This window comes from Eretmochelys imbricata, chromosome 19 (assembly GCF_965152235.1).
Source record: "Eretmochelys imbricata isolate rEreImb1 chromosome 19, rEreImb1.hap1, whole genome shotgun sequence".
Classification (NCBI taxonomy): Eukaryota; Metazoa; Chordata; order Testudines; family Cheloniidae; genus Eretmochelys; species Eretmochelys imbricata.
This window is the reverse complement of record NC_135590.1, coordinates 20,057,997-20,085,604: the sequence shown is the minus strand read 5'-3', so window position 1 is coordinate 20,085,604 and position 27,608 is coordinate 20,057,997. Positions and strand designations below refer to the sequence as shown.

The 27,608-nt window shown below is 44.4% G+C and overlaps 1 protein-coding gene across 5 annotated transcripts in view; it reads left to right on the top strand.

Annotated features, from left to right (window-relative positions):
* The window catches only part of RLF (RLF zinc finger), a 101,577-nt gene that overhangs the window by 27,013 nt on the left and 46,956 nt on the right, over window positions 1-27,608 (top strand). For 4 of the 5 annotated variants that reach the window (XM_077838084.1, XM_077838083.1, XM_077838088.1 and 1 more), the window contains 2 exons: window positions 9,879-10,081; window positions 23,747-23,883. In XM_077838084.1, coding sequence (XP_077694210.1) covers window positions 9,879-10,081; window positions 23,747-23,883 — 340 coding nt within the window. Of the gene's footprint in view, window positions 1-9,878; window positions 10,082-23,746; window positions 23,884-27,608 lie in introns of those variants that run through there. The other variant, XM_077838090.1, reaches the window with a different exon arrangement.

The window sequence follows — 27,608 nt, the reverse complement described above, 5'->3', positions numbered from 1 at the left end:
TAAGTTCTTCTTCGAGTGATGTTCCTGTAGGTGCTTAACTTTAGGTGATTGACTGCTCTGTGCCTCTAGTTGGAGAATTTCGACCGCAATACCTGGCTGGGCTGCACGTGCGCTCTCCCTGTCTCGCACCTGTCATTGTAGCTGATTAGCGCCGTGCAGCTGTGTTTCTCTCTCTCTCTTTTCCTTCTTAACTGCCCTTTGTCCAAATCAGAGCTCCAGCAGTGTCTTCACTTGCTTTACCTCAGGCGTTCTTGTTAGCAGTTTTTGTATATAATAGTTAGATTAGTTGATTAGGACTTTCTATTTTTCTTCTCCCTGTATTAAAATAAAACAATTCTTTCTTTATAACTTCACCCTGCCATGGGGTATTCCCTTTGAAATGCCAAGATCTCCTGGGTTTAAACCTTGTATTTCCTGCCGTGAGGCAGTTCCTATCTCTGACGGACACTCACAATGCGTCAGGTGCCTGGGGGAAACAGATTGTCATAATCTGAAGACCTGCACAAGGAAAGCAAGGGACCTCAAATTTAAGCCTGCCTCACACCCAGGAACGCAAACTTCTGCTGGTGACCAATTACCGAAGGCAGCTTCTGACAGTTCCTCCTCCTCAGCTTCATGTGAGAGGGACCTGTCTCCTAAAATACCTGCAAAGAGGAGAGCTTCCACTCCTCCTGTCAAACCTGCATCTAAAAAGAAGCGTTCCCTAGCTTACTCTACTGGATAGGTACTGACCGTGCTGCAGCAAAGTACCTTCAAATCAGCAGGGACTAAAGCCACAGAACCTAAGTGGGCAGGTTCCAAAAAGGAAGGCAGAGAAAAGTGCCCTTTCCACTACAGCACTGGCAGCAACAGCAACAATCCTCCGTACCGAGTGCCTCTGCAGTTTTTAAGTCACTGGCGCCGTCTCTCTCTCTCTCTCTCTGTCTCTCTCTCTCTCTGCTGCACATCAGTGTTGCATCGTCACCAAAGCCTCCTAAGTCCTTGGTGCAGTCAACATCGGCACCTATCCTCACAGTGTCAGACTACTTCCTGGTACCTCAACAATTCTCGGCACCACAACAAATGCAAGTGCCTCCTCCGATACCGAGAATACAGCAGTTCCTTGCACCTAAGGGCCTGACAGTGAGCCTGGAACCTGCGTCCCCTCTTCTTGGTACTGACGCTGTATCTGTGCTTTCAGCACCATGCACACCACCAGCTGCATCTGAACCCTCCCCACCTCCAGTGATGAGGATCCAGGAGGATGAGGAGGGGGAACTTTCTTCATCTCAACATTCCTTGACCCTGCAGACCAGTATCAGATCTGAGCCACAAGAGCTCTCTAGACACTATCCCAGACCAGTCATACAAGGGTGGTATGGGGACCCCCACCTGTTTCATATCTGGGAATGGTCAGTCTGGGACCTGTGGGCAGCATACAGGCAAAATTTTCCCAAGCCACCAAGCAACAGGGAAATTTCTAGACACGCCTCACCAAAGCCAGTAACACCACCTGACATCTCCCGGGAATAGACTTTTGAGGAAACAGAGCAGGAGTTAGACCAGGAGGCTATTCCTGCAACGAACTTGTCTTTCTCACTTGATGAGACCACCATGCCTCCGCTCCCTACTACCAGAGACTATTTCAAACAGTTTCAGGAACTGTTTAAAAGAATAGCTGACACACTTCAAATCCTTCTTGAAGAGGTTACTAAATCTCAGCACAGTCTCTTGGACATACTCCGCACATCGACATCTTCCAAGATTGCCTTCCCCATAAACGAGGCCATTATAGAGCCCGCCACAATCATTTGGAAAACCCCCGCCACAATCCCACCTATGTGTAAGAGGGTGTACAAAAAGTATTATGTCTCTTTGAAGGGGCTAGAATTTGTATATTTCCCACCCCCAGCCAAATTCTGCTGTGGTGGATGCTGTTAATGAAAGAGGCAGGCAACATTATTCCAGGTCCACACCTTATGATAAGGAGTGGAAAAGGCTGGATTTATTCAGCCGCAAGGCCTACTCATCAGCAACATGGCAATTTAGAAATGCCAATTATGAAGCTCTCTTGGCAAAATATGACCACACGACATATTACAAATTAGCAGACGTTATTGAACTTATACCAGAGGAAAAGAGAGAGAAGTTTACATTCATTTCTGAAGGCCACCTTATAGCTCAAACAGCCCCTCAGGCATCATTGGATTCCCCTGACATGGTGGCGAGGACCATCGCAACTGCCATAGTAATGCACCGGGCCTCCTGGCTGCACCTGTTGGGGTTACCAAGGGAGGTGCAATCTACAGTAGAGGACCTTTCTTTTAAGGGTCTGAAGCTGTTTGCCTGCAAGACTGATGAGTCACTTCACTCCTTAAAGGACTCGAGAGCCACTCTTAGATCTCTAGGCATCTATATACCTTCCACAAAACACAAACAGGGCAGGTACTATACATCACAACGTCCTAGGCTCCGTACACACAGGACCAGAGACAGTATGATCCTCAAAGATGTTGGCAAAGACCACCCAAACGAAGATCAAATTCTTCGCAGCCCTCCACATCACAGCAACTGGCCTCCAAACACCAAATTTAAGGGTTTGGTCAAGGGCTTGATTGCTAACTCCATGTTCCACCAACCATCCGTTTACAGACCATCTGGTACCATTCTACTCATTCTGGCGTACTATCACTGCCGACAAGTGTGTATTAGAGATCATCGGGACCGGCTACTCCATCCAGTTCCTCTCCACCCTCCCGTCCGTCTTCAGGGATCCCTCTCACCAATCACTCTTGAGATAGGAAATAGAATACCTCCTGCAATGAGGCTTGGTAGAACCAGTGCCAGTACAACAAAGAGAGAGAGGCTTCTGTTTCCATTATTTTTTAACACAAAAGAAGTCTGGGAGATGGAGACCCATTCTCTACCTCAGGAAACTAAACAAATTTGTCAAAACATGACGTTTCAGGATGGTTACTTTAGCAGCAACAATTTCTGCACTGGAACGAGGGGATTGGTTTGCAGCACTCGACCTGCAAAATGCATATATTCACGTCCCCTTACACCTAGCACAAAGGCAATTCCTCTGATTTTGTACTGGGACAAAAGGGCCACTTCCAGTACATAGTACTACCCTTTGGCCTCCCCATAATCCCCTTGAGTATTTTCCAAAATTCTAGCAGTGGTGGTGGCCCACCTGCGCAAGCAAGGGGACCTAATCTATCCGTATTTAGATGATTGTTCACAAACAGGGAAGAATTAGTAGGGGAAGCAAAAGTGGATGGGAATCTGTGTGACCAGGAGATGGTAGAGTTCAGGATTCTGACAAAAGGAAGAAAGGAGAGCTGCAGAATACAGACCCTAGATTTCAGAAAAGCAGACTTTGACTCCCTCAGGGAACTGATGAGCAGAATCCCTGGGAGAATAATATGAGGGGGAAAGGAGTCCAGGAGAGCTGGCTGTATTTTAAGGAATCCTTACTGAGGTTGCAGGAACAAACCATCCCGATGTGCAGAAAGATTAGTAAATATGGCAGGCGATCAGCTTGGCTTAACAGTGAAATCCTTGCTGATCTTAAAGACAAAAAAGAAGCTTACAAGAAGTGGAAGATTGGACAAATGACCAGGGAGGAGTATAAAAATATTGCTCAGGCGTTTAAGAGTGAAATCAGGAAGGCCAAATCACACTTAGAGTTGCAGCTAGCAAGAGATGTTAAGAGTAACAAGGGTTTCTTCAGGTATGTTAGCAACAAGAAGAAAGTAAAGGAAATTGTGGGCCCCTTACGGAATGAGGGAGGCAACCTAGTGACAGAGGATGTGCAAAAAGCTAATGTATTCAGTGCTTTTTTAGCCTGTCTTCATGAACAAGATCAGCTCCCAGACTGCTGCACCGGGGAGGATGTGACCAGCATGGGGAGGATGTGACCAGCCCCCTGTGGAGAAAGAAGTGGTTCGGGACTATTTAGAAAAGCTGGACAAGCACAAGTCCATGGGTCCGGATGCGCTTCATCCAAGAGTGCTAAAGGAGTTGGTGGGTGTGATTGCAGAGCCATTGGCCATTATCTTTGAAAACTCATGGCAATTGGGGGAGATCCTGGAAGACTGGAAAAAAGGCAAATGTAGTTCCCATCTTTAAAAAAGGGAAGGAGGAGGATCCAGGGAACTACAGGCCAGTCAGCCTCACCTCAGTCCCTGAAAAAATCATGGAGCAGGTCCTCAAGGAATCAATTCTGAAGCACTTAGAGGAGAGCAAAGTGATCAGGAACAGTCAGCCTGACTAACCTAATTGCCTTCTATGACGACATAACTTGCTCTGTGGATGAGGGGAAAGCAGTGAATGTGTTGTTCCTTGACTTTAGTAAAGCTTTTGATACGGTCTCCCACAGTATTCTTGCCAGGAAGTTAAAGGAGTATGGGCTGGATGAATGGACTATAAGGTGGATAGAAAGCTGGCTAGATCGTCTGGCTCAATTGGTAGTGATCAGTGGCTCCATGTCTAGTTGGCAGCTGGCATCAAGCGGTGTGCCCCCAGGTTCGGTCCTGGGGCCGGTTTTGTTCAATATCTTTATTAATGATCTGGATGACGGGATGGATTGCACCCTCCGCAAGTTTGCAGATGACACTAAACTGGGAGGAGTGGTAGATATGCTGGAGGGTAGGGATAGGATACAGAGGGCCCTAGACAAATCAGAGGATTGGGCCAAAAGAAATCTGATGAGGTTCAACAAGGACAAGTGCAGAGTCCTGTACTTAGGACTGAAGAATCCCATGCACTGCAACAGACTAGGGACCGAATGGCTCGGCAGCAGTTCTGCAGAAAAGGACCTAGGGGTTACAGTGGACGCAAAGCTGGGTATGAGTCAACAGTGTGCCCTTGTTGCTAAGAACGCTAACGGCATTTTAGGCTGTATAGGTAGGGGCATTGCCAGCAGATTGAGGGATGTGATCGTTCTCCTCTATTCGACGTTGGTGAGGCCTCATCTGGAGTACTGTGTCCAGTTTTCGGCCCCACGCTACAAGAAGGATGTGGAAAAATTGGAAAGAGTCCTGCAGAGGGTAACAAAAATGATTAGGGGGCTGGAGCACATGACTTACGAGGAGAGGCTGAGGGAACTGGGCTTATTTAGTCTGTAGAAGAGAAGAATGAAGGGGGATTTGATAGCTGCTTTCAGCTACCTGAGAGGGGGTTCCAAAGAGGATGAATGTAGACTATTCTCAGTGTTACCAGATGACAGAACAAGGAGTAATGGTCTCCAGTTGCAGTGGGGGAGGTTTGGGTTGGTTGTTGTGAAAAAGTTTCCTTAGGAGAGTGGTGATGCACTGGAATGGGTTACCTAGGGAGGTGGTGGAATCTCCTTCCTTTAAGGTTTTCAAGGTCAGGCTTGACAAAGCCCTGGCTGGGATGATTTAATTGGGGATTGGCCCTGCTTTGAGCAGGGGTTTGGACTAGATGACCTTTTGAGGTCCTTTCCAACCCTGATATTCTATAATTCTTATACTAATGGAAAAATCAGCCAAAAAACCCTCTTGAATAAAACCACTCCATTTCTTTGTAACTTTGCACTCTCCTCTATCAAGTGACTCCTGATCAGCCTCTGTGATGACCTAGAGTCCTACCAGGTGGCTTTATTGCCAGAGAGCCTTTCCCTGACAAACCAATTCTACAGGGTAGGAGCTAGTCTGTTGTCTAGGATGTTTGTAGTTCAGTAGGGGACTATCCTGATTTAACAACCCTCTATTGTCATGTACCATTTTAGTCCATCATGGGGTAAAGAGTCAACAGATAAGATAAAGAATCCCATGTCCAGTAGGGAGTCTGCAGCCTGTCAGGTACATGCAAAGAGCCCCCAGTATTAAACAGAGTTTATAGGTTGTGCAGGCAGATTCCACAAATCATCACAAGGAGGATGGGCATTTTGAGCAATGGGTGGCAAAACAGGACCTCTTCGGAGTGATGACAAGGAAATCATGCAGGCGGACTTCAGAAATGAGAGAGAGGAGCAAATGGGGGTTACAATTTCAGCTGGAAAAGTTCAGAGTAAGAAGGTAGAAATAAAATTGATGGTTTGGCCCAGTATTTTCCCCCTTCTCTTGTGCCTGAACTTCTTGCCTGATGATATGGCATCAGTTAGGACAATAGCACTTGAGCTTCGTAACAGCCTTCCTCCAGCACTCCAGCCCCCTGCAAGACCAGGGAAGAATTCTGTGTCCAGATGTGAGGCACATAAAGGCCTCAGCTAGGTCGGGCCCTGCGGTTTATACACAGGAGTGGTACTCCCTCTGCAGCATCTTATCTGCAAGTACAGCACACACCTGTGTGCAGAGGCAGTGAAAGGGGAGGTGGATGAGTGTTGCATTATTAAGGGTTAAGATTCTGTATCACCTTATGTTTAGTAAAAGTCAGGTCACATGGCAATAAACAAAAACCATGTCCCTGACTTTCACTAAAAATACCCTAGGGGTTTGGGTGGGGAGAAAGTGTGCTGCCAGGGCTTGCAACTGCTTCAGCCCTGCTGCTGCTCCTGTGGTGATGACCCAGCCCCACTCACTGTGCCAGTCAGCTGTTCTGGCCACCCTTACCCTACCGGTTGCTCCGGCAGCCCCAGGGCTAGTCCCGGGGCTGGCCAGTGGCCAGCTGCTCCAACCCTGCCCCAGGAGAAGTCACGGAAAGTCACAGAATCTGTGACAGAATTGTCTTTATGCATTATGAACTCAGTCTGCAGGTACTGTTGGAACATCCTCTCCTCTCTCAAGACTGCTTTTCCTTAGCTTTAGCTGAAACCTTCCTTGCTGAAAAAGAATTGAGCATTCATAGTTAGCTTCCATTTTGAAGGAAAAAACTAAATGGAGCTGGGAGTAGGGGACTATGGTAGTTTCATGTCTTCCAGTTTTCTCCTGGATCTCTAAAAGGCACAGAAGGCTTCTGAAATCTCCCAGAAGAAATTGCTGTGAGACAGGTACCCAAAGGTGCATAACAGCAATGCTAGGTGAGTGCAAATAGGGGTGCTAAGCAAAACTGCTATGGACCTGCACCTGAAACAATGACTAGTGTGGACAAGCTGTTGTGCTGTGGGTATGTAGCAGGGTGGGCACTCGCCGCCGCGGTGCCTCCTGGTGGTCAGTCTGGGAATTAGCTCACATTAGCCTTGGAGCGCCGCCTGCGAGCCGATGTCTCCCTACTGGTACCTGCTTCCTGGTCAATCTCCATCACTGTACTTCAGGCTCCATGTCCCTCACCGGCCCACAGTGCCCCTTCTCCTGGGTACTGCCCTGCAGCAGTGCCCCCATGCGTTTGGGATCCTCCCTTCTCCGGGGAACCCTAATCCCACCTCGCCTCAGTGACCCACTGCCAGTCTTCATCTAGCCCCTTCCCTCAGGGGCAAACTGCAGTCTAAAGTGTCCACTCATCATTGGCCAGGGGGGTTGGACCAGGTGTCTCTTCCTTCCCTTGCTGCTTCCCCACAGCCCTAGTACCTCCTCCGGCCCTGACAGCAAGGCTTCTACCTGGGGGTTTGCCAGGCTGGAGCTTCTCCATCTCCTCCTGCCCTGCCCCAGCACCGCAGTGTCCAAGGTACCCTTTGCTCTTTCAGGCAGCCAGGTCCATCTCTCTCCAAGACTGGAGAGAGACTGACTACCTACCCCTTCTGGTCTGCTCTCTTTTATAGTGGCTTGGCCAGCTCTGATTGGCTGCCTCCTGCCTCTTCCTGATTGGCTGTCAGCACCAGCCCTCTCCAAGGGCTGGCTTTTAACCCTTTCTGAGCCGGAGCGGGGTGATCGCCCCACTACAGGGTACTTCATGCTAGTGCTCTCATCAGTTTAGTTCTCTAGGGTAGGCAAGGTACATTCTTACTCTTACGCAGCACTATTCTGTATTTGACACCATGATATGATACATGGTATGGGCAAGAGCGGAATCTCAGTTTAATTGAAGCCCTTCTTTTCTGTCTTCCTTTAATCAGTTACTTCTTTCTGCTTTCCCAAGGCAGGTGGTGTACAGATGCAACTCTCAAAGGAGAAAAAAGGGTTGCTTACTAGTACCTGGAGACTTTTATATGTGTTGCCTCTGCTCAGCTACACTTCCTACCTTCTTTTCTACAATTTCTTGGAGTGCTTTCTTTAGCACAGTGGTATCAAACATATGGCCCATGGGGCAAGTAATGCAATAGGCTATTCTTCTCCAGGTCCTTCATGTGGAAGACTAGCCGCTGAAGGAAGGTAATTGGTCAGTACTGCAGATGTAGATCTTGGCCACAGTGTTCAAACTTGGATGTCTAAAGTGGAGGCTCTAAATCCATAGGTAGGCATTTAAATAAGTGACATGATTTTCAGAAGTGCTGAATGCCAACAAATCTTATTGAAGTTAATGAGAGCTTTATCTGCTTGACATCTTGGAACATCAGATCTTTTAGGTGCCTAATAAGTATCACCTTTCTGCCAAACAGTAATATATGTTGGGAGCATTATGAGTTTGTCACCGTTCGGTGAAGAACTCAGCAATGCAAACAGTGGGTATTAGTACCGTTCGTGGAACATAAATGGTCACAAATGGATTGAAGACAACCCCCTTTTTAGGGAATCTTAGCTCAGGCACCAATGGGTGTGTCTGCACTGCAGCTGGGAACGTGGATAGACAGACATGCAAGCTTCACTTGAGCAAGCACACTAAAAATAGCAATATGGCTGCAGTGATGCAGGCCAGGACTCAGGCAGGCCACCCAAGTATGTACCAGGGTATTGTGTGGGATAGTACTCAGGTGACTACCCTGAGACCCTGCCTGTGCCACTGAGGCCGTTTTGTTTTGGGGTTTTTAAAATTGGGTTGGGCTTGAATGTAAATACAGGACACCTGTGTATTTAGAATAGTTTTCATAGATTCATAGAGCAGAAGGTCAGAAGGGACAACTGTAATCATCCTAGAGACTAACAAATTTATTTGAGCATAAGCTTTGTGAGCTACAGCTCACTTCATCAGATTCATCCGATGAAGTGAGCTGTAGCTCACGAAAGCTTACACTCAAATAAATTTGTTAGTCTCTAAAGTGCCACAAGTACTCCTTTTCTTTTTGCAAATACAGACTAACACGGCTGCTACTCTGAAACCTGTAATCATCCAGTTAACTTCCTGCGTAACACAGGCCATAGAACTTCTATGAATTAATTCCTGTTTGAAGTCAAGTAGTTTTTCATTCTTTTGTTCGTTCATTCTTTCGTTAGTTCTTTCTTTCTTTCGTTCTTCCTTCTTTCCTTCCTTCCTTCCACAGAATTAATGTCAGAAAAGGACTTCTATATTTTGTAATTTTTTGGTAGTGATATAACTAGATTTTAGACACATTTCATAAAGCATGCTTTTATTTTGCTGAACATAAAGTGTTTAGTGTATTGTTTGAGATACTTAATTTTCTCGTCATAGATGCTGTAGAAATAAAATATATTAAACTTACCCAACTTAAAGTACAGGAAAACGTGTAGGTAGACAAAACTCAATTACTAGATTTTTACCCTGGTTGTCCTGGTCAAATTTAATATTTCTAGTCGTGTGAAAACTACTATAGGATCTGAGTAGTGCCGTCGCTGTCCGTGTCTCCTAATGCTGTGCTGTGAGGTGTCTATTGAGCCAAAGAAGCTACCATTCCTTGCTAATATACTAGCACTACTTTTGTAGCCTAGCATTCCCTTATTGCTACACAGGTGTACTTCTAGTGTGCTAATTTGTATGAAAGAACACCACTGCTTATTTATTACTGTCCATTTTTATTGCAACAAGGGTTTCATATCTCTTATCTAAACATTGACCAGACCTCAGCATGTTTCTTACAAAATCAAAGTGGTGTGAATGCAATGAGACAACTAAGTGCCAACTGTAAATTTGGTGTATTCTCAAAGGTTTTTTTCTTTTCCTAGTCAATAAATTGGTTACACGAGAAGGGCCTTCCTTTCTGCAGATGCGAGTAAAACACTTGATGAAGTCCAACTGCATTCCACAAGCTACTTTCTTGTCAAAATTGTGTGCAGATTCTCCAGAAATTTCAAATGTATCATCTTTTCGCCAAGCCTACATCACATGTTTGTGCTCTATGCTGCCTAATGAAGACTCTATTAAAGAGGTTAGTAATCATATCCCCTATTAATGTGTGAAGTTTCTATCAAGTGCATTTCTAAATCAGTTTGGCTAATGCTAAGGTTATAGAGTTTTTAAAGAAAAACTAAAATATAAAGACTTCAGGCAGTAGTATGAAAGTGCATTTAATGTTGTTGCTACAGATACACATATGCATTATATACAGTCTATTAATGTGGGCTTATACATCATGCAAAAAAGGTTTGAGTGTGTTAGATCCTCATATGCCTCAAGTATAAATCTAAAGTCTTCCCTTCAGCTGCCCTATGCACTGTGACTCTGTACTCTTCTGATGCAAAGGAATAAAATGACTGTTTTAATAGAGTGAAAACTAATGTAGAAAAGGAGAGCTGGTGAGCCATGGGCAAACTCCTCTAGTGTCTACTGGCCTGAATCTTTGACCCATTCCGACTACTTTGATTCAAACATCTTTTTCTTTTTCAGTGTAGTAACAACTGTGCTAATAGTGAACATTGTAATCAAGGTTGGAAAACTGTTGCCACTATAACCCCGCTTGTTATTTTTTATTGAATTCACTGGTTAGGCTGAAATCTTAAATGCTTGGTGTCAACTTGAATGAGACTTTGTGGTGGGGGGGAGTTTGAGCAAAATCTCTTAAGCAATATTTTTGGGGGGTTGAGGGAGGAGAGATAGTGAGCAGGACTTGCCATTGCTTAAAATTAAATATGGCTGAATAACTCAGATGTTTGCACTTCCCAGCTGCAAGAGAATAGGCCCCTAATTAAGGCCTCTCTGCTCAGTTCAGGGGAAAAAATTAAGAGCAAACACATTATTTGAAAATATGGTGTTGTGTATGTTAGCAAATCTGTTAAACATAGTCACAATGCTTTGCCTGGGAGTTAACTGGACAGCTGAGCTGCACAGAGCCAATTACTTTGAATCAAGAAGTTGAGCCAAGGTGGCGAAGAGTGATGCAGGAGCAGGGGATGTGGTTTCTTCAGATGCTTATTTAGAAAGATGTTGTGCATACATGTACAGCTACTTATATGCCTTCTTTCCAAAACTGCTCAGGAGGCTCTCTTGCTCTCTAGTTCTTAGGCACACTTGTCCCACAAGTATTATAGGCAGGGCTCGTAGCATAGTCGATTAAGTTTGTCTGACACTTCTCATTGTTAGATCCTGTTCAGTTGCTTATAATTTTGCTAAACTTTTAACTATTTGGGTTGAAATTTCCATGCCATGTGTCTCCCTCACGCTCTGAATATTTTCGGAAAATTTCAGCCAAGAATTTCAGCTATTTCTGAGAACTAGGTTAGGGAAAAAATGTTGTTTTGCCTGTGTTTAAAAAAAAATAATTGTCAGTTTCTTCTTTGACCAACTCTAGAGCCTCCATACTTTGGAGCAGGGATTTGAACTTTGGCAGTGGGGTGTCCTTTGTCTCAAGGATGTGCGTTCTACAATCTCTGTGAAAATCTGTCCAAGTTTGGCAAAGTTATTCATAGAAACTAAGGTCAGAAGGGACTATTACGATCATCTAGTCTGACCTCCTACACAACGCAGGCCACAGAATTTCACCCACCCACTCCTGCGAAAAACCTCTCACCTATGTCTGAGCTATTGAAGTCCTCAAATCGTGGTTTAAAGACTTCAAGGAGCAGAGAATACTCCAGCAAGTGACCCATGCCCCATGCTACAGAGGAAGGCAAAAAACCTCCAGGGCCTCTTCCAATTTGCCCTGGAGGAAAATTCCTTCCCGACCCCAAATATGACAATCAGCTAAACCCTGAGCATATGGGCAAGATTCACCAGCCAGATACTACAGAAAATTCTTTCCTGGGTATCTCAGATCCCACCCTATCTAATATCCCATTGGGTTATAAACCTTTGAAAGATATAGTGATTTGTACATGCCACTAAATTCCCCAAAGATCCCCTCTGCTGTGGGCATGCTGCAACCTGAGGTTGAGCAGGACTTTCCCTGCTGCTGCAGCTGAGACTGTTGTGGGGCCATGCATGGTTCAAGTTCAAGCACCTGAACTGAGACAGGCAGCCCCCCCCCCCCCATCTGTTCTGCCAGTGACACACGTGCAGCCGCACCCCTTGTTGGGCCCAGGCAGCATGAAGGAAGAAATCATCTGATTTACATGCAGAGTGGGTAAGAGCCCAACCTTTAGTGGAGTGTTAGATTGAGACAAGAAGACTGGGAGTGGTGGGGAGACTGTTGTGACCGATTTGGTAATTTCCTGCAATATTCTGGACAAATCTTACTGAATTAAGTTTATTGTGGGCCAGGGATTGTAAGTAATTCCATTGTGGGGGAACCAGATCCCTCAGGAGCGAAGAACAGGGGAGGATGACTAGGCAAATTCATTCAGGTTGTAAAACTCCAGAGAGCAACCAGCACCTGGAGAGGCTTGGATGTACTCGTTCAAACTGGACTATCCAGAGAACCAACAGACTATAGGGAAATCGTCTCTTTAATAGACTGAGTTTAAATGGGCTGAGGGCCTACTTTCTGATCCACCAAATGGACAGGATATTCTGTCCAAGAGAAATCCCACTCCTTTGGGGGAAGCGTTGAAAGAACTTGACCTATTCATGGGGATGCTTGTTCTAAGCTAGCAGCTGTTATGAACTTGTGACCACAAAAAAAACCTCTTGATAGAGTTTGAAGAACAGATCACCTGTCAGAGCCTTTGTTGGAATTGGGGTGATCTCAGATGAGCTTATTAGCATGTGTAGTGTTTTTTTTAATCGTTTTAATGTTTTTTCTGTAATGATTTCACTTTAAGAATAAATGTGCTTGCTTAGAAAGGGCAGTGTGGTAACTTATACCTATGGGCAATTACACTGTTTATAGCCTCTGAGGAGAAAACAAAGCAAGCCTGCTTAGGCAGTCTGACCTACTGGGGAATTCTCAGTGTAGGCAAGAAAGTGCAGCTTGGAAAAAAAACCAATCAAGAGGGAGAGACACATGTCTCCACTTGAGGTGATGGCCAGGGAGCTGGAAGCATGAGTGGGTGCCCTTGGTGGACCATAGAGGGGGAATAAAGGTAGAGCTGCTCTGATCTAGCACAACAGGGTGCAATTGGGCAAAGAGATTGGGACAAGAAGCCATGGGGTAGCGGGGTCTGAAGTCTGAGGAGCTTGTGGGAGGTAGATTGGGACTGGGAGCCAATGGGGACTGCAAACAAGGGTGGGGTTGGGCAACTGAAAGCCAGGATTGACGGGGAGAGACTGGGATGGGATGGGAAAAGGAGACTGGGACCAGAGAAGCTTGAGCAGTGGAGACTGGGGATAGGACTGGGACAAGGAGCCACAGAGGGGATGAGACAAGTTTGAGACAACCAAGTAGGAGGGGAGGAGGCAAGAGGGATCACACTTGAGGGGAATGGGTAGAAGACTGTGCCCACTAGAGAACACTCTCCTCAAGAGCCTGGAATGGATCACAATATTCCTGAGTCTCACCATTCCTCCATTAGACTACTGTTAGTCTAATTCCTGTGAAACTCACAGGCAAAGTGTCCCATTCCTCTCTCATGCTGGTTCACGTAGAGGATAGCCTACAGCTTCTGTCAGTTACTCCAGTATTTCAGATGATGAAGGTATGTTCGATAGATCCAAAGGTTCCAGTCCTGCTGCTGTTCCATGTGGGTATCTGTATGATGCCACAAAATATCACGTATGTTTTTTGGTTTGCATTTTTAAAAATCTAGGAAATTACACCTCAAAAACTGTAAAAGAACATTAAGGTTGCATAGACAAGCACTCAGTCAGGAAATGCCAGAATTAAGGTTGCTTTTGCCTAAGTTCTCTAAAATCCACATGGTTAGTTGGACTTCTTTGAAATTTGGTGTGCCTCAGAAGAGTGCAGGGTAAGGTTATTTACGTGACCCAAATTTTAAGTCATTTGAGCCAGGGATTCCAGAGAAGCCTGGGGGGAAAGCCATTTAGGGTTTTTGTGGAGAGCTAAAGATCAAACTATTGATGTGATGTGGGTCTATCTGAGTTTTATCCAAGGTAGCGCATGGCAATCACTAAATCTTTGGGGGACCCAAATGGAGAATGCGTGTTTTCTTAATGTGGCTGTGCCAATACAGAAACATAACTAGAGGGTTTCCATTTCTGCCATTTTAGGTGCTTTAGAGCTCTACTCTTGTAAATGCTCTAAAATCCCAATGATTAATATGACTGTTTTGAAATTTGGTGCCCTTCATGAGGCCACAGGTCAGTGTTAGTGATCCATATTTGGGGTCATTTGACTGAGGAGTTCCCGAATTACAGGTCTCTCCACCTCCCCCCCATTACTTTTTTCTTCTGCTGCCTCTCTCTGTTAAACAGAGAGGTATTGATCACTGAATTAATCACAGACCTCCTTGTGTTTGCTATGAAGTTACCATTCAATTAATATAATTTAGGATAAGTAAATCACAAACCCCCACTTAAAACAAAACGAGTTTTGAATTGAGTGGCTGGAGATGCTAAAATTTGAGTCATGGGTAGCAGTTTATTTTGTGAGGGAATGTAATCAAAATATTTGGCAGCGGATTAGATATGTGAATGCTTCCTGGGAGAGGAGGAGTGGGGGAGCAGGTGGGAGAGTGGAAGGGGTTATGGGAAGGAGGATAAATGGGGATAAGTGGTAGGGGAGGCGAGAGAAGTTGTTGGCTCAAGTAAGGAGGCTTGACACCCTTCAGCTCTGCCAGTGCACCCAAGCCACCATTGTTGCCAAAGTAGCAATTTTTGTCACTTGATTTAGTGACTTTTTGGTTTCCCTAGCGAGGAAGTAAGTTCAAAGCGACCAGCCACAAATCTAATAACTTTCACTGCCAATTACAGTGATATTCAGAGAAAGAAGTCGCCATTTTGTATAGTCAGAAAATCATAATAAAATCCATTCCACGTTTTTCTTACTAAACGATCCTGCTGGCAGCCCTCAGCCCTGGAGAGTGGTGGCAGGGGGAGGAAGAGAAGGAGATGGTGTCCAGACTGGAGACGGCAAACCTGCCAAGCTAGGGGAGGCCTGCGCAGCAGCAGCCAGAGTCATTGATCTGCAGACATATCCTACCCTGGAGTCGCCGCACACACCAGCAGATGAACAGTTTGGCGCTCCCCATCAGGCTTGGCAAGGCTATGATCAGGTTGAGAGGGAGGAGTCTGGATGAGGGCAGCTTGGTCAGGTGTGCACAGCGGAGATGGAGTTTCAGCCACTGCCTCCCAAACCCTGGGAGAACTGGTGCGTCACGGGTACTGTGGTATTCCAGTGTGTATTGCCTTCCCCATCCTCCCACCCCCACTCCCCAGGGCTCCCTGTCATGGACCCTGGCCCCGGGGAGAGACTCCCTCACTTGGACATTGCCCTGGGTGCCCCTGGCTCATTGAGAGGAGAGAGATTCCCCTCATATGAGATGGACATTTCTTATTGCATCTGTCTGAAATGTTCCCTTATGTAAGTTACATAGCGACATCTAGTGACTTTTCAGAGTTTCTCTGATGACTTTCTGCTATGTGAAGTTGGTAACACAATGAGTTGTGTTACAGGAGGGGGAATTAACGGTGATGGAAATGTTTGTATACCGGGGAGTGAAGTTTTCAGGGAGATGTCTTCCCTGCTTGTGGTGGGGAGGCATCAGGACAGTAATGGGGAGGTGGCCAGGTTGGAAGGGGAAGTGCATTAAATGGGCTATGGGCATGGCTTGGGAGATGTGCTGAAGCAGGGCTGATGGGGTGCAGCTGGGGATGGGGGAGTGGAGAGGATGGTTGGCTCAGGTATGTTAATTACAGGGCATGATACATACAAATGCCTTAAATGACTACTAACTTCTACAGCAATGTATCTTTTTCCTGTTAAGAAAAACTAGGGAAATTGGCAAAAAAACCTACATTAATGCAGAGTTAAGGTTGTTTGATATGTCGTCTCCTTGCAAAACATTGAGCTGAGCAAAAACTCAAGCTTCTGAAAACTAGGAAATGCCCAGTTAATGTTGTGTGGCCAACCACGCATACCTTTACTCTGCTGACTCCACAGTTGCTGAAATGGGCAAGCTCTTCACCTCCTCTTACAACCCATTCACTCTCACCCATAGATTTCATCTAACGCTGTTAAAGAACAAAAAGGAGAAGAGGGGAAAAGGTTGCCCATGCCACCTTCCCTCTGATCCCCTGGAGGTGGCAGTAGCCAATGGAATTATTTGGATACTCCAGCTGCAGTCAGTGTGTTTAAGTGTACACTAAATGGTGCAGGCAGTAGCTGAGCCTGTTTGGTAAAGGTGTGTTTGTGGTAGGAGGATGTGTGGATTACTCTGAGGTGAGAGACAGGGCTGTGATTTATATGAGATCTATGTTTTCCACCCTCATTTGTGTGAGGAAAGGGAAGCAGTACACGTGTACCTGCAGTATAAAATTATTTCTATTCAGAATTTTGTAGGTTATGTCGATAGCAGGGCATAGTGCTGTTACTGTAAAGGATATTGTCAGCAGTGAGATGGAATATGAAAGGATTCTAATTGTTTAATGCTGGTTAAGTGAAAGTGAGATTGTATCCTGGGAGTGAGTGTAAGGGAGTTGTAGAAGACTGTGAAGTGGTTCTTAAATTGTACGTGCTTAATATTCTTTCCTGCAGGGCTTTGGAGCTGTGCTCCGGCTCCGCTCCAGCTCCAGGCAAAAACCTGCAGCTCCACTGCTCCGGAGCTGTTCCAGGTTCTGCTCCAAAGCCGTGCTTTCCTGGGAGTGGGCTAAGTGTGAGAGTTTATGCCAGGATCTGGAACCTCCTGAATCTTACCGTGCCAAAGGCCACTGTGAGAATGTGCTTTGTGCAAACTGAGGCATTTCTCAAAGAGGGTAGAGGGAAGGTGATGTATGCAACCTTTTTTGTTGTTGTTTGTCATTTAATAGTGTTAGATGGAATCCTGTGGATGAGAATGAATGGGTTGTAAAAGGAGGCTCTTCCTTGTACATTTCAGTAACTGGGGTTGGCAAGGTAAAGGTATGTCTCGTGTTAGAGCATATTGGAGCACTGCTGAAGAGGAGGAGAGTTAATTTTGCATGGCCAGCCTTAACTCTGGTTTCAGAGTAGCAGCCGTGTTAGTCTCTATCCGCAAAAAGAAAAGGAGTACTTGTGGCACCTTAGAGACTAACAAATTTATTTGAGCATAAACTTTTGTTATATTTTATATATTTTCATTAAATTTGTTAGTCTCTAAGGTGCCACAAGTACTCCTTTTCTTTTAGTCTTAACTCTGTATTTCCTGGTTATCAGAAGCTTGCTTGCTTGCTTGATTTTCCCCCCTCAACTCAGTGCTCTGTAAGGGGACAATATACCATCAAGCAACCATAAGTCTACATTAACTTTTTTCCTATTGATAGTACTTTGAACATATAAAGCACAGCCTCCATTGACTTCAGTTGCGGGGGTGTGTGTGTGCGTGCGTGTGCATTCACCATTTACATAAATCAGACCCCCAGTCTCAGCTCAGCCATCCTGATAGTGAGAGGGACCATTAATGACCCCCTGTGAAAAGTTTGAGCCTGGTCTATACTACAAAGATACGTTGGCATAGGTATGTTGGTCAGGGGTGTGAAAAAACAACCCCCCAGCTGACATAGCTATGACTGCAAAAACCCCGGTGTAGACATAGCTTCTGTCAGCCTAGATAATATTTGTGGAGTTTGTGGTATGATCCGGGACGAAAAATTCCTATTGACAAGTACTTAATCTACACTGGAGGCTCTTTTGAGATAAATATACCAAGAAAGAATTTGTAGTGTTGACAAGGCTTTGGTTGCATCAGCATCACATAGCAAATCTGTGGCACGGGCAGGGATAGAATCCAGTTCTCCAAGGTGGTATTCAGCTGCCTTAACCATGAGACAGTTGTCTCTTCCTTCAATCCCCTTCCCATTCTCATTGTGTTCCCTATGGGTCTGTCCTCCTGAGGAAGCCCTGGAAGGAGCAACAGTTGAGCCAAATCACAGGGCAGTGCTCCCTGAACTTGGAGGGGGGGCGGGGAGGGAGAGTTTCTTGTCAACTGCTGGAAATGGCCCACCTTGATTATCACTACAAAAGGTGTGCGTGTGTGTGGTGTTTTGGTTTGTTTTTTTTTCCCCCTCTCTCCTGCTGGTAATAGCTCACCTTACCATACACAGTATAATGAGAGTGATCAGGTAACACCCATTGTTTTGTGTTCTCTGTGTATATAAAATCTCCCCACTGTATTTTCCACTGCATGCATCCGATGAAGTGAGCTGTAGCTCATGAAAGCTTATGCTCAAATAAATTTGTTAGTCTCTAAGGTGCCACAAGTACTCCTTTTTTTTTTTTTTTTGAAGTCCTGAGTGGAACAAAGTACCTACAACAGAAAGAGAATTTGGGTCAGAACGTAAACAAAAAGCATCTTGCACTAGAAGTTATATGTGAATATCTAATTCAATAACTGCTTCCCTATTAATACAAATGCTCACAGTCACCACTGTAATACTCATCCAGTTGAGACTGTAAGTTTTTGAAAATGTAAATTGCTCATGTTGGGGGAACGGTGTGCTAGCAGGCTGGCATTCCTACTGGGGCAGAGTTAGGATTGTGGGAGGTTGTTTGTGGTATATTGTTTGTTCTACAGTGTTCTGTACAAACAATTCCACAAATCCTTCATGTATTAAGTCTCACGCTCAAATCACTAAATTAAGCAATTATTAAGTTGGGTTAATAATTGTGGGTCAGACTGAACAGGTATTTGGAGGTATACCATACCAGCACTACTTTGTAGTAAACATGATCCCTTACTGATTTGTTGGTGTGTATTTTTTACTTTAGTGACAAATAAAAATTTTACTGCTAGAGAGGTGGAGCTGGATTCTGTTCCATCTTCAGTTATCAATTGAATTGTTCCTGTCATGGACACCTGCACAACTGTGTTTTTCAAAGATGTCAGAGGGCATAATTTATTCCAGAGAATGTTTATTTCTAGTGATTATTCACAAGGTAGAAAGAATGCAGCATTGACTCTCAAAATTTGGGTTGACTTTGCAGTACTGGTGATTGGGAAGAATATCTTTGCTAATAGTATGCAGTTTCATTGTGATACAAAAAAATGGAATCCCACAGTTAAGTTTTAGTCACGTCTTAAGTTGCTAGTCCTTATGGTTATGAAGAAATCCTGTAATTTGAACCAAGTGGTTGTCTTCCCAAGTCTGCAGAGGAAAAAATAGCCCTGAATTACCCCATTCATCTCCATAATGGTGCACAGTCAAGATGGAAGGGTATATTGAGTGGGATCCCACAGGGATTGGACCTGCTTTCAGTTCTGGTCAGTATCTTCCTCATAGATTTAGATAATGGCACAGAAAGTACATTTATAAAATTTACAGACAGTACCAAGTGGGGAGGGGTTGCAAGTGCTTTGGAGGATAGGGTTACAATTCAGAATGATCTGGACAAACTGGAGAAATCATCTGAAGCAAATAGGGTGAAATTCAGTAAGGACTAATGCAAAGTACTCCACTCAGGAAGGACAGTCAATTGCACACATACAAAATGGGAAATGACTGTGAAAAGGGATCTGGGGAATATAGTGGATCACAGAATCATAGAAGATTAGGGTTGGAAGAGACCTCAGGAAGTCATCTTGTCCAACCCCCTGGCTCCAAACAGGATCAACCCCAACTAAATCATCCCAGCCAGGGCTTTGTCAAACAGGGCCTTAAAAACCTCAAAGGATGGAGATTCCACCACCTCTATAGGTAACCCATTCCAGTGCTTCACCACCTTCCTTGTGAAATAGTTTTTCCTAATATCCAACCTAGACCTCCCCCACTGCAACTTGAGATGATTACTCCTTGTTCTGTCATCTGCTACCACTGAGAACAGTCTAGATCCATCCTCTTTGGAACCCCCTTCAGGTAGTTGAAGGCTGTTATCAAATCCCCTCTCACTCTTGGGGGGAGGGATAGCTCAGTGGTTTGAGCATTGGCCTGCTAAACCCAGGGTTGTGAGTTCAATCCCTGAGGGGGCCATTTAGGGATATGTGGCATAAATTGGGGATTGGTCCTGCTTTGAGCAGGGGGTTGGACTAGATGACCTCCTGAGGTCCCTTCCAATCCTGATATTCTATGATTCTATGATTCTTCTCTTCTGCAGACTAAATAACCCCAGTTCCCTCAGCCTCTCCTTGTAAGTCATGTGCCCCAGCCCCCTAATCATTTCCATTGCCCTCCGCTGGACTATCTCCAATTTATGCACATCCTTTCTGTAGTGGGGGGCCCAAAACTGGACAGAGTACTCTATTCGGCACTGGTGAGGCCACATCTAGAGGGGAATAATCACTTCCCTTGATCTCCTGGCAGTGCTCCTACTAATGCAGCCCAATGTGCCGTTTGGCTTCTTGGCAACAAGGGCACACTATTGACTCATATCCAGCTTCTCATCCACTGTAATCCCCAGGTCCTTTTCTGCAGAACTGCTGCTTAGCCAGTCGGTCCCCAGCCTGTAGCAGTGCATGGGATTCTTCCTTCCTAAGTGCAGGACTCTGCACTTGTCCTTGTTGAACCTCATCAGATTTCTTTTGGCTCAATCCTCCAATTTGTCTAGGTCACTCTGGACCCTATCACTACCCTGCAGCATATCTACCTCTTCCCCACCATCTTAGTGTCATCTGCAAACTTGCTGAGGGTGCAGTCCATTCCATCATCCAGATCATTAATGAGATCACAAGCTGAATGAGTCAAAGTGTTACAGTGTTGCCGGGGGGGAGCGGGGGGAGCAAACATAATTCTGGGAAGTATCAGCAGGAGTGTTGTAAGCAGGGCACAAGAAGTTATTTTTCCGTTCTACTCTGCGCTGATAAATCCTCAACTGGAGTATTGTATCCACTTCTGAGTGCCACATTTCGGAAAAGAGGTGGACAAGTAGGAGAAAATCCAGAGAAGAGCAACAAAAATGATTAAAGTTCTGGGAAACATGATCTATGAGGAAAGATTGAAAAACCTGCGTTTGTTTAGTCTGGCAAATAGAAGACTGAGGGGGGACATAACATTTTTCAAGTACATAAAAGGTTGTTACAAGGAGGAGGGAGAAAAATTGTTCTCAGTAACCTCTGAGGATAAAACAAGATGCAATGGTCTTAAATTGCAGTGAAGGAAGTTTAGGATGGACATCAGAAAAAATCCCTAACTATCAGGGTAGTTAAGCAGTGGAACAAATTGCTTAGGGAGGTTGTGGAATCTCTATCATTGGAGTTATTTAAGAACAGATTAGATGAACACCTGTCAGGAGAGATCTAGTTATTACGTAGCCCTGCCTTGACTGCAGGGGACAGGACTTGATGACCTCTCAAGGTTCCCTCCAGTCCTGCATTTCTATGATTCTGTAGTGTTTGTGTCAGAAGGCTAATATTGGTGATTAATAGGCAGTATTGAAGCCATTTCACTAGTACTCATTTTTAAACATTTAAAATATCTGACTACCTAGATTGTTGATAGCTCTTAAATAGGGTATTATTGTTTTTTTAATCTAATCCCGGTACACTGTAAAATTAAGGAAATGTACACAACACAGTTGCCAACTTTCACACAGTAAATAAGCACCCCGACTTTCACAATAAGCCAAAAATCAAGCGAATTCCATTTCAAAACAAGGTAAAAACAAGCCAATCCCTAAGAACCCCAACACTCTATGTGACTAGATTCCCCCCCCCCCAGCGTGCAGTCTGGGACTGTGGTAGGCCCACTGTGCGCCCCTGACTCTCTCTCCCTCTCTTGCCCCTGCTTGCCAGGAGCCTATTTAAACAAAAAAAAGAAGAAGAAAAGAAGGAACAAGCTATAAGCCAAAAACTAGCCAACAAGCAACTCAAGCCAATTAAGCCAAAAACAAGCCCAATGTTTGTTTTTTTTCCCATGGGTTTGGCATGTCTGGTGCACAACTGAAGTGGTACTTTAGCTTAAACCCATTGGCAGTAGTGCAACAAAGGGCGTCTTGCCAAAATCTGTTAAAGAGAATTTAAAATATCAGAAAATATGGGGAAGGATAAACAGAGGACTATTGGAGAACATAAAAGAACATAAAACATGGCCGTGAAAAAAGCTAATGCGGTCTTGGGATGCATCAGGTGAGGTATTTCCAGTAGAGATAAGGAGGTGTTAGTACCATTATACAAGGCACTGGTGAAACCTCATATGGAATATTGTGTGCAGTTCTGGTCTCCCATGTTTAAGAAAGATGAATTCAAACTGGAACAGGTACAGAGAAGGGCTACTAGGATGATCCGAGGGATGGAAAACCTGTCTTATGAAAGGAGACTCAAAGAGCTTGGCTTGTTTAGCCTAACCAAAAGAAGTCTGAGGGGAGATATGATTGCTTTCTATAAATATATCAGAGGGATAAATACCATGGAGGGAGAAGAATTATTTAAGATCAGTACCAGTGTGGACACAAGAACAAATGGATATAAACTGGCCATCAGGAAGTTTAAACTTGAAATTAGACAAAGGTTTTTAACCATCAGAGGAGTAAAGTTCTGAAACAGCCTTCCAAGGGAAGCAGTGGGGGCAAAAGACATATGTGGTTTCAAGACTAAGCTTGATAAATTTATGGAAGGGATGATGTGATGGGTTAGCCTAATTTTGGCAATTAATTGTTCTTCAACTATTAGCGGTAGATATGGCCTGTGATGGGTTGTTAGATGGGGTGGGATCTGAGTTACTACAGAGAATTCTTTCCTGGGTGTCTGGCTGGTGAGTCACACTGTTCCTGACAGTAGTGTCCCTCCATCCTAGGTTCCCACAGCAGAGGAGGAATGTCCTGCATTTACAAACACTGTCATATTCCTGAAAACTACCCAATCCTCCCACACACATTCCCATCGATACTCTCCCAACCTATTAGCAGCCTCATAAATGTTGTGAATTTTAACCGATCCATCCGAGGCCCTTGAAATAGAATAGTTCGTTTTAGTGGAGTGCCCTTAAATTGGCAGTCTGTCACACTAAGCTTGATAAGTTTATGGAGGGGATGATATGATGGGATAGCCTAATTTTGATAGTTAATTTATCTTCAACTATTAGCGATAGATATGCCCAATGGCCTATGATGGGATGTTAGGTGGGGTGACATCTGAGTTGCTACAGAGAATTATTTCTTGGGTGTCTGGCTGGTGAGTCTGGCCCACATGCTCAGGGTTTAGCTGATCGCCATATTTGGGGTCGGGAAGGAATTTTCCTCCAGGGCAGATTGGCAGAGGCCCTGCGGGTTTTTCGCCTTCCTCTGCAGCGTGGGGCACGGATCACTTGCTGGAGGATTCTCTGCACCTCAAAATCTTTAAACCACGATTTGAGGACTTCGATAGCTCAGACATAGGTTAAGGGTTTGTTCCAGGAGTGGGTGGGTGAGCTTCTGTGGCCTGCGTTGTGCAGGAGGTCAGACTAGACGATCATAATGGTCCCTTCTGACCTTAAAGTCTATGAGTCTGAGAGAGGAAGAAAGAGGTTATGAGACTGGCTTACTCCAGGAGTAGTTTTTCCTGGTTTTCCCTAAACCTTGAATTTCACATGTCTGAAAGAAGCTAGGAATATTTGCAAGTAGAAAAATTAACTAATGTTAAATACAGTCTGTTAACTTACATCATTTAGAAGATTTTGCAAAAAAAATCCCTGAAGAAACTCTACATTGTTCTTTTTGACATGATAACATTGTTTTTGTTAGATTGCAAAAGTGGATTGCAAAGAAGTACTAGAGATCATATGTAATTTGGAATCTGAGGGGCAAGATAACACTGCGTTTATTCTTTGTACAACATACCTTACCCAGCAACTTCAAACTGCAACCGTGTATTGCTCTTGGTAAGTAACACACACACACACACGTGTATATATATATATACATATATATGTATAAATATATATATATATTTTTTTTTTCTTCTCATGTATGGTTTATGAAAAGTGCAACAAACAGTTTACCATGAGTTTTAAATGCTGCTTTTTCATATAAAAAATATAGAAAGTGATGACTAGACTAAAACCAGATGTCAAATTAGCTTTTCTACAGTATATGCAAACTGTTCATCATTGTGTTAAGGAGAGATAAAGTGACCTATCTGAAATCACACTTTTTCAATCTGTTAGGGTGAAGCATTGTCAGATAGGTATCGAAAAAGAGATAGTGGTACCTCTTGAGAAATTAAATCTCCAGAACTTGATCACATTCATTTGAGAATTCTAGAGTCAGTAAAAAGCCAAGTAGCTGAGCTACTAACAAGAATAAATTGGTGCAGTTCATAAAAATATACGTTCTGTGAAAAAGAGGTTATCTATGGGTAACTAACTGGAGTTCTTGGGGTTGTTGCTTCTGCACATTCATACTATTGGGATTCATGACCAGCACCTTAGGATCACAGAAATATTGGATAAGCTGCACAGGTACCTGGTCTTGGCACTGAACATTTAGGGACCAAGGTTATAAGAGGCATGTAACTCAAGTACTTCAGTTTCTTTCATTGAACCCCAGAGCCAAAGGTAGATAGATAGGTCTATAGGGAACAAGTGAAAGTGGGTTGGGTAGAGAGAATGTGCAGGGGCAACACCCCTGAAGAACTCAGTTATTGTAAGAAACCTCTTTTTCTTTCAGGTGACCTCTTTACATTCCCACTGATGAAAATTTGGAAAGCATTACAATCCCCAGAATGCTGGGACTAGGTGTTCTTAACTGAACAGTGTTTCAAAAATACTCTCCCAATCCAAACATCAGATCTGCATGTCTAATTCAGGTAGAAGTGCACCCTTACATAACTCAATGGGAATGGGGCAGAAGCAGTGCAGAGAAGCTGCTCAGACTTTTGCTGAATAAAACCATAGCTGTGGTCCAGGAACCTTGGCTAAGGTGTAGCAGATCTCTGTTCAAAGTCTGATCTGTTTGGATAGATGACAGGAAGTGCGGGGATTCTCTTAAAGTGGTCCTCATATTCATTCAAACAGTCTATTTTTCTTAAATACTTTACATCTCTCTAGCTAATAGCACATTGGCAGAGCCTTGATGTGAATGAGGATCTGAGAAATAATGGTCTGGTTACAGTAAAATCCCAAAACGACTATAAGAAGGAATTGGGGTAGAGATGTCTGACAACCATGTGGAATAACAATTTGGGAGTGAGGATTGTGGGGTCAGCCATAACAGCTTGTAGCTCTTTCTTTGAGTAGTGTCCCTCTGGGTGCTCCATTCTAGGTGCTCTAGTGCCCCCTGTGCCTTTGATTGGAGATATCTCATAGTAGTGTCTGTTATGCATGCGTAGGCCGGTTAGTCAGTCTCGTGCCGCCAGCTGTTCTATATAGCATTGCACTGGTGAACCAACCTCAGTTTCTTCTCAACTGCCTCGGCCTGAGACGGAGCTCTCACAGTTGTCCTGTTGAGATTTCCTTAACTCTGTTTTTCTCTCATAATGATAGTAATGGTAGTGTTAGCGTTAGTTTTCTGTAGATAGAAGCTTACTTCTGGGGAAATTCTGCACACAATATTGCAAAATTCTGCATATTTTATTTGTCAAAATAACACTCTATAATCATACCAATTTCAATTATTTTGGTAATTTTATTTCAAAATACCTGTCAGCAAGTATGTAACAATACACACACACGCGCACGCGCACACACGCGCACGCGCACACACGCGCACGCGCACACACACACGCGCACGCGCACACACACACACACACACGCACAAAATTTCCCCCGGGAGTAGAATTTAAAGAAACCCCTACAACAACCCAGTTTGTTTCTCAGCCTCCTATCCCCCCAGAGCCCAGCTGGGGGGCGCCAGACACTCAACCACCTTCCCTCAAAGACGCAAGCTGAAGGGCCACCAGACACTCTCACCCCCTTCCCCCAGAACCCAGCCATGCTGCTCCCCTCACCCCCCCAGCCCAGACACTCACACACTCTACCTCCCAGAGCCCTGGGATCCAGAGGGAGAAATAACCTGATGATGGGTCCTAGGCTTGAATGGAGTTTCCTGCACACCACTACCTCCTTCCTTCGGGGTGTGCTGGGAACCCTCCAGTTCCTTCCCCCGGACTTGTCTTCTGTTTGTGAGATGGGCTCTACCGGGTTCAGCAGCCCCTAGAGGTGGCCAGTATCTCTGCAACCCATTTCTGTGGATGGGGGAAGAAATTCTGCGAGCACATGAATTTCTGCAAAATTCTGCATTGGGCATCTTTTCTTTTTCTCTACATAAGTATGGCCATACTGGGTCAGACCAAAGGTCCATCCAGCCCAGCAGCCTGTCTTCCAACTGTGGCCAATGCCAGGTGCCCCAGATGGAATGGACAGAACAGGTAATCATCAACTGATCCATTGCCTGTCACTCATTCCCAGCTTCTGGCAAACAGAGGCTAAGGACACCATCCTTGCCCATCCTGGCTAATAGCCACTGATGGACCTATCCTCCATGAATTTATCTAGTTCTTTTTTTTAAACCCTGTTATAGTCTTGACCTTCACAACATCCTCTGGGAAGGAGTTCCACAGGTTGACTGTGCATTGTGTGGAAAAAATACTTCCTTTTGTTTGTTTTAAACCTGCTGTCTATTAATTTCATTTGGTGGCCCGTAGTTCTTTTGTTATGAGGAGGAGTAAATAACACTTCCTTATTTACTTTCTCCACACCAGTCATGATTTTACAGACCTCTATCATATCCCCCCTTAGTCATCTCTTTTTCAAGCTGAAAAGTCCCAGTCTTATTAATCTTTCCTCATACAGCAGCTGTTCCATACCCCTAATAATTTTTGTTGCCCTTTTCTGAACCTTTTCCAATTCCAGTATATCTCTTTTGAGATGGGGCAGCCACATCTGCAAGCAGCATTCAAGATGGGGGCATACCATGGATTTATATAGAGGCAATATGATATTTTCTGTCTTACTATCTATTCCTTTCTTAATGATTCCCAACATTCTGTTTGCTTTTTTGACTGCTGCTGCACATTGAGTGGATGTTTTCAGAGAATTATCCACAGTGACTCCAAGATCTCTTTCTTGAGTGGTAACAGCTAATTTAGACCCCATCGTTGTATATGTATAGTTGGGATTATATTTTCCATTGTGCATTACTTGGCATTTATCAACACTGAATTTCATCTGCCATTTTGTTGCCCAGTCACCCAGTTTTGAGAGATCCTTTTGTAGCTCTTCGCAGTCTGCCTGGGACTTAACTGTCTTGAGTAGTTTTGTATCATCTGCAAATTTTGCCACCTCACTGTTTACCCCTTTTTCCAGATCATTTATGAATAAGTTAAATAGGACTGGTCCCAGAACAGACCCCTGGGGGACACCACTATTTACCTCTCTCTATTCTGAAAACTGAACATTTATTCCTAGCATTTGTTTCCTATCTTTTAACCAGTTACCAATCCATGAGAGAACCTTCCCTCTTATCCCACAACTTACTTTGGTTAAGAGTCTTTGGTGAGGGACTTTGTCAAAAGCTTTCTGAAAATCTGAATACACTATAGCCACTGGATCCTCCTTGTCCACATGCTTGTTGACCCTCTCAAAGATTTCTAGTAGACTGGTGAGGC